This window comes from Ipomoea nil, unplaced genomic scaffold (assembly GCF_001879475.1).
Source record: "Ipomoea nil cultivar Tokyo-kokei standard unplaced genomic scaffold, Asagao_1.1 scaffold1034, whole genome shotgun sequence".
NCBI classification, from domain to species: domain Eukaryota; kingdom Viridiplantae; phylum Streptophyta; class Magnoliopsida; order Solanales; family Convolvulaceae; genus Ipomoea; species Ipomoea nil.
In genome coordinates this window covers 1,665,426-1,672,118 of record NW_017617462.1, presented here as the reverse complement: position 1 = coordinate 1,672,118, position 6,693 = coordinate 1,665,426, and the positions used below count along the sequence as shown (strand labels likewise).

Sequence of the window (6,693 nt, the reverse complement as noted above, 5' to 3'; positions counted from 1 at the left end):
ATTTTAAATTAAATACAAAATTTATCACACATCCACAAATTTACATAATTAACCAAACAAATGCACTTGATATCCATGATTTAGAATCAAACAAAATAATTATTTAAGATAAACAATAGAATATGAAACAAAAATTAACCAAACAAGTAGTTAGAAATAAAAATTAAAATTAAAAATTAACTTGAAAAATATGCATAGATTTTGTTAATGACAAATTATCTTATTATAACGTATATGCCGCGTATATGCATGGTTCTAAGCAGAGAAACTAGTAAGAAGGTTAAATGAAATTTAATTTGAATGTGAGTCAACAATATATGGAATACATAATTTGAAATATGAAAGAATTGAACAAGTTGAGAAGATGAAAAAATTTATAACTTTACATGTAAGATTAATTAAGTGGAGGGGGGCCAAATATTTTGAAAAAACAACAAAATTTTAAAATTCTATATAATATATTTTTTTTTAAAAATTTAATACGTATATAATATTAAAAAATTTTGGGGTGGTAGTACAATTACCTCCGTCCCTGATAATAGTAGTAGTAATGGTAATTAACAAGTTCTATGAAGGTAAAATTATCCTACTAATTTTGAATGAAAAACTTTTTCCTTTGAAAATAAAAAATACCAAGGATGAGTATTAAAAAAAAATACCAAGGTGAGCTAAGGAAAACTTTTTTTCTCATTCTTGATTATGAAAACATTTTCTAATGGAAAAAAATTTATGTGAACCAAGAGAAGGAAAATTCAATTTCCACAAAATTTAAGGAAAAGTTTTTCTTTGGAAATAGTTTTTCATCAAACGACCCCTTATATTTTCTCCACTTCACCTCCAACTTGTGGCGAGTGAACTTTTTTAAAACTCACCCATGCTCCAAGCCTCCAACACCCACTATCATCCTTAAAATAAAAGAACAAAAACTTGATCCACACGGAATGAATATTCACGAGGCATAATATTGAACTTATCAACCCTAGATAAGGGTGAATTGAGGGATTAGAGCTTATTTGCACATGATTTGATGTCTTAGGTGTATTTGACGAAAGCTATCTAGTTAATGCAAACTTTATTATAGTGCATATTTTTAATTTAGGGATTAAAGTCAAATAACATCTATTGGTCCTTAGGGGTTGGATTACAAGTATAGAGGTGAATAGACTTGTATAGATTTTTAAAACTATTTCTGAAACAGAAATATATTAAACCAGTTTTAGGTTATTTTGCATGTTTTAGTCTTGTAAAGTTTTAGGTTTGATTCGATATGCTGGAAAGTAAAGCTTGTAAGTAATGACTCGTCCAGATCGTTCCAGTCCCCTCCGTCTGGAACGAGGGCGGCAGCCAAGGCCGTAGCCCTCGTCCAGATCTAGAAGACGCCCATGGGCGGACGGTCATGACTGTCTGTGAAGAAGGAAGACAGTCGATGGCTGTTCTTTTTTATTTTTAATTTTTTTAATTATTATTATTATTATAATTAATTTATAACAAATAAATAATATTTTTAATTTTTAATAAAAAATATTTTTTTTTAAAAAATAAAATAAGAATGACACATGTCAACACCGTATGGATTTAATCTGATAAACAAGTTAAATTGGACTTAATTGAACAATTTTACTGATTTAGATGACTTGAATGAAACTTTTTTTCATTTAGGGGACCCAATTGCACTATCCACTTAACTTAAGGGGTTAATTTGATACTTTTTCCTATAATTTATAACTGGGTCTGAACAAAATATCAAAATTATGATTTATGACTCTTGAAACCTTTTTTGAAGAAAAAAAATGTTTCAAAAAAAAAATGACTCGTTGAAACCTCACATTTGGCGAGTCTTTGCTTTGATTCTTTGAATGTCCGATTGGTCATATTCCATTAAAACCACTCACATGGCGTCGTACAACCATCAAGGCACAACGTACAGCGAAATAATGAAAAGTAAAAAATAAAAAGAGAATCTTATTTCCACCGGTATATATATATATTTTTTGAATTTGGATTTTTCCCATTATTATTCATTTTCATTATCAACAAATCAAGTGGAAAGAGGGGTTTGGATTTTGGGTGAATCCCATCCCTCTCTCTCTCTTCTCCTTCTCCCATCACCTGCCGCCAGCCGATCTCTGCCATCTCCGACCTCCCGTTTTCGCCGGATTCTCCTCTCCGCCGTGCCGTCTGATCCGGTCTCTGCTCCCCTCCAAAATGATTGAAATCCCGTATTTCACCGCTTTGACCACCTTCTTCAGCTACATCCTCCTCTTTGCATTCGGCCAATTCCGCGACTTCTTCAGGAAAATCTTTGATTGGTGCCATTCCAGCAATCTCCAGGTACCTCTGTTTGTATATGGTATTGATTTGTTTGCGTCTAAGCTTATGCATCTCTCTGTTGGTAGTTTTATATTCGTAAGAAGCGTGCGCGCGTATGGAACTGAATTTTGTAGATTTTGCCTTGCTCTACTGTTTATGCTAGGGATATGCTCCGATCTGCTTAGGGCTTGAGGATTTCTACACTCGTCGATTATATCTTCGGATTCAGGTATATTACCCTTTCTGATGTTATTTTGTTGCCGTATTGCTAATAGATGAGTTCAATGGATGATTGATGTGAGGAATGAATGATTCAGAAATATTGAAATGGAAACCAGACTTTGCATACTTTCTGTCTTTCATTTTCATAAATTATGTTATATGCTTCAGATAATCTAAAGATAATGTTGAAGAGACAAGAAATGGTTTTGTGATTTGTATTTTCTCCTCTGAGAATCTGAATTACTATGCATCTTGACATCCTGGTGCTTCTTATTATCTATATTTCATTTAGTTTGAGAATGCGACCTTAATATTGTTTAGAGATGAAAAATGAATGTTTTACTGAAAGTTTACCCTTTTTATCCTCCATAAAGCTTTTTAATCTGTATTCCAAAAGTCATCATGTGAATGTTTTACCAAGTCAAATTACCCTCTGATGATCCTCTACGCATTTGTCAGGCTTCTGAGTTATTATTACTACTACTACTATTATTATTATTATTATTATTATTATTATTTTAATACAATCAACTCTTTACAGGATTGTTTTGGGCGACCAATTTGTAGTCCTCCTGATGCTTGGTTTGATGTTGTGGAGCGAGTGTCCAATGACAATAATAAAACTCTGAAGTGAGTATTTTTTTTATCATTTCTAGTTAAAATATCCCCCTCTTCTGCCATTTTTTTCTTTAACTTTTGATCTTTTCCTTCTACTCAATGATTACTCTATTGCTTTGTCATCATCTTTTGGATGTCTATACAATCAGCTTTCTTGTTTCTGAATATTGGTTTTATGGCAATCTATTCAATGCACCTCTGCAGGCGGACCACGAAAATCACTAAGTGCCTTAACTTGGGATCATATAATTATCTTGGTTTTGCTGCATCTGATGAATATTGCACTCCTCGTGTAATTGACTCCTTGAAAAGGTTTTCGCCAAGCACTTGTAGTACCCGTGTTGATGGAGGTAGGCTTCATTTCTTGAAAGCTCTAACAGTATGGCTACTGTTAAAGTGTTCATCCTCTAATTGAATTATGTTGGCAGGAACTCTGTCATTACACACTGAATTGGAGGAATGTGTAGCTAATTTTGTTGGAAAACCTGCTGCTATAGTTTTTGGCATGGGCTATGTTACAAATTCGGCTATTCTTCCTGTGTTGATTGGAAAGGTATCCTCAGTAAGCACTAAATATTAACATTGATCTGCTTTTTCTATCAGCCCTCAGTTTATGATCATTTGCAGGGAGGGTTGATAATTAGTGATTCTCTGAACCACAACTCTATTGTTAATGGAGCCCGAGGCTCTGGGGCTACTATTCGTGTATTCCAACATAACAGTAAGTTTTTGTAAGATACCTTTTGTTTTCATGAACAATACTCTGTAAGATGCAATCTATTTTGGCTTGTATGTATTTTTAATCTGTTCCCAAATGTCTCCACAGCACCCTCCCATTTGGAGAAGGTTTTGAGAGAACAAATTGCTGAAGGGCAACCTAGGACACACAGGCCATGGAAGAAGATCATTGTTGTAGTGGAGGGCATATACAGCATGGAAGGCGAACTTTGCAATCTTCCAGAGATTGTTGCCATATGCAAAAAATACAAGGTAGTACATCGTAAGATGTTAACTTGTATGAAAACTAGGTAGAAGAAGCCATGTTCTTGTTTAACACTTGAAATAGCAGTACTGAGAACCCTACCTTCTGTTGCAACTGAACCTCCCTTCCCATTCCCCGGTCTAGGCTGTATTTGGATCATTTTCTAGTAAATCCTTGGGATATTCTGCTGCCTGTATGAGTAAATCTACAATCATATTCTTGTTGCAGGCATATGTTTATTTGGATGAGGCCCATAGCATTGGAGCAATTGGCAAAACTGGGAGGGGTGTCTGTGAGCTCTTAGGAGTTGACACTGCAGATGTGGATATCATGATGGGAACTTTCACAAAATCGTTTGGATCATGTGGCGGTTATATTGCAGGATCCAAGGTTTGTTGGTTTGTTATATCCACATTAAACTTTGACAAAGTAAATTCACATCAGTGGAGTGTGTTCTGTGCATTAATGTTTCTGAATCATCAATTCAACACACCTACACACAGGCATAGACACACTAGACACATAATGAATGTATATGTATGTGTGTGTGTGTACGTGTGTGTGTATATATATATATATATATATATATATATATATAAATATAATATTTTGTTTAACTTTTAAATAGTAAATATGACATCATTGACATGTAAAGTGGGTTAGATGGTATAATATAATTCTGAGATATGTAGTGTTTCATTTCTCTAGTAATGTTCTCTCAAATCCACCTTTATGTGTGATAAGTTATGTGTTCATAAAATATTGTGGCTGTCTAGATAGAAATTTGGCAATTTTGACTTTATTATTTGAATTTTGTTGTGTTTTATTGAAGTGGATTCTAATGTTCTAAACTTCTAATGCTTATTCCTCTTTTAGAATACATGATTGTTTATGTATGGGGCTGATATCACCTGCCATTGAAACCTTGTAAATTCTGGGTGTTTATTTTTTGGTATGGGATACGAAGGCATATAATCAAGTTATAGGGTTTGGAGTAGAATTGTAAGCTCCATTTGCACTCAGCTAGATATAGTGTCAGCCATGTAGCAAAGAATTAAAATATTATTTCCTTTTATTTTCTTTTTCATATTTCTTTTGCAGTTACATCTCAAGAGCTTTTATTTATCTGGTTTATATGAGATTATTTTAGTTTAAGCAGTCTTTGATATCACAATTCAGGAATTGATTCAATATCTGAAGTACACATGCCCTGCTCATCTATATGCAACATCAATATCACCTCCTGCTGCCCAACAAATTATTTCTGCCATAAAAGTTATTCTTGGAGAAGATGGCTCTAGTAGGGGTAAGCAAATTTTAAACCTCCCATATCTGTTGCTTGGTGTGGTGTTTACTCCCTATATTATGCGATTATTATGCATGTACTCTTAGTTGTGCTTATTTGTTGCATAATTGAAGCAAGTTTGTGAATATAGGGGCTGAAAAACTAGCACGAATACGTGAGAACAGCAACTTTTTCCGCTCAGAACTGCAGAAAATGGGCTTCGAGGTCCTGGGAGATAACGACTCCCCTGTGATGCCCATCATGCTCTATAATCCTTCCAAAATACCCGCGTTTTCACGAGAGTGTCTCAGACAGAATGTGAAGTTCTCTCTTTTTTTTTTTGGTTAATTTCCCTGTTTCTTTAATTTGCATCCTTTCTGTCAGCTTTCCAATTAACGTTGTTTTGATCACCTATATGACTAACCTTCCATGATATTAATAGGTGGCTGTGGTAACGGTTGCTTTTCCAGCAACTCCTCTACTATTAGCCAGAGCTCGCATATGCATTTCAGCTGCTCACACAAGGGAAGATCTTATCAAAGCATTAGAGGTTAGATTCCCTTTATCGTAATTTTTACATTCAACCTTTACACACTGTTTCTGACCAATTTGAAAATCTCGTCTGTCATAGGTTATCAGTAGAGTTGGCGATCTGGTGGGCATAAAATACTTCCCTGCCGAGCCCAAGAAACAACAGCTAGAAGAAAACAGACTAAAGCTGGAGTGAACACACACACACATGCACACACCAGTCTTTGTGTAGTGAGACTTATCGGTTGAGCAGAATGATGTTAGAGTTGTGGTGTTGGTGTTGCTGTGTTAATGTCACTGCCTTACACGGAGCCATATTTATTGTTAGGTAATTGTGATGTTAAGATTTGTCAAATTTTGTGTACAGGAAAGTTGTAATTTATGCTTACACTCCAGTTTTATTCTCACAACTTTTAACTTTCTTGATTCTGATTTTGACATTCAGTAAGAAAGGGGGAAGACTAGGATTGATGAAATATAATAAAGGATAACATGACTTCTTTGTACAGGTTTCAAGATTGAAACAATCTTGGGGAAAAAAGTACATTCTTCACAAATGTGTTTAAAATTATATACATTTATTTTTGGGAAATTAGTACGTATTTATTTGAGAAAATGACACTTGAGCAGCTATATAATATATAAATTCCTAATCATGAGGTAGTCGGGTCCAAAATATATAATTTATATACTGAATATTTACAATTTGAATTGTGAACATTTAGTAGGTAAATTGTGTATTTTT

General features: G+C 34.1%; 1 protein-coding gene across 1 annotated transcript; it reads left to right on the top strand.

The window, feature by feature from the left end:
- The first annotated feature begins 2,014 nt into the window (after positions 1 to 2,014).
- Positions 2,015 to 6,454, top strand: LOC109180824 (long chain base biosynthesis protein 2a). The gene is made up of 12 exons (XM_019330534.1): positions 2,015 to 2,331; positions 2,474 to 2,539; positions 3,074 to 3,162; positions 3,355 to 3,500; positions 3,579 to 3,703; positions 3,778 to 3,871; positions 3,977 to 4,140; positions 4,361 to 4,522; positions 5,312 to 5,438; positions 5,569 to 5,735; positions 5,860 to 5,967; positions 6,049 to 6,454. The coding sequence occupies exons 1-12, from the start codon at positions 2,206 to 2,208 to the stop codon at positions 6,142 to 6,144; spliced, it is 1,470 nt and encodes a 489-aa protein (XP_019186079.1). The 5' UTR covers positions 2,015 to 2,205; the 3' UTR covers positions 6,145 to 6,454.
- The last annotated feature ends 239 nt before the right edge of the window (positions 6,455 to 6,693 follow it).

Excerpts from the sequence above, each read along its gene's own strand:
- LOC109180824 (XM_019330534.1), top strand. The coding sequence starts at position 2,206 with ATGATTGAAATCCCGTATTTCACCGCTTTGACCACCTTCTTCAGCTAC. Across the intron at positions 2,332-2,473 it reads GCCATTCCAGCAATCTCCAG|GGATATGCTCCGATCTGCTT; the intron begins GTACCTCTGTTT and ends TGTTTATGCTAG. Across the intron at positions 3,704-3,777 it reads TTCCTGTGTTGATTGGAAAG|GGAGGGTTGATAATTAGTGA; the intron begins GTATCCTCAGTA and ends GATCATTTGCAG.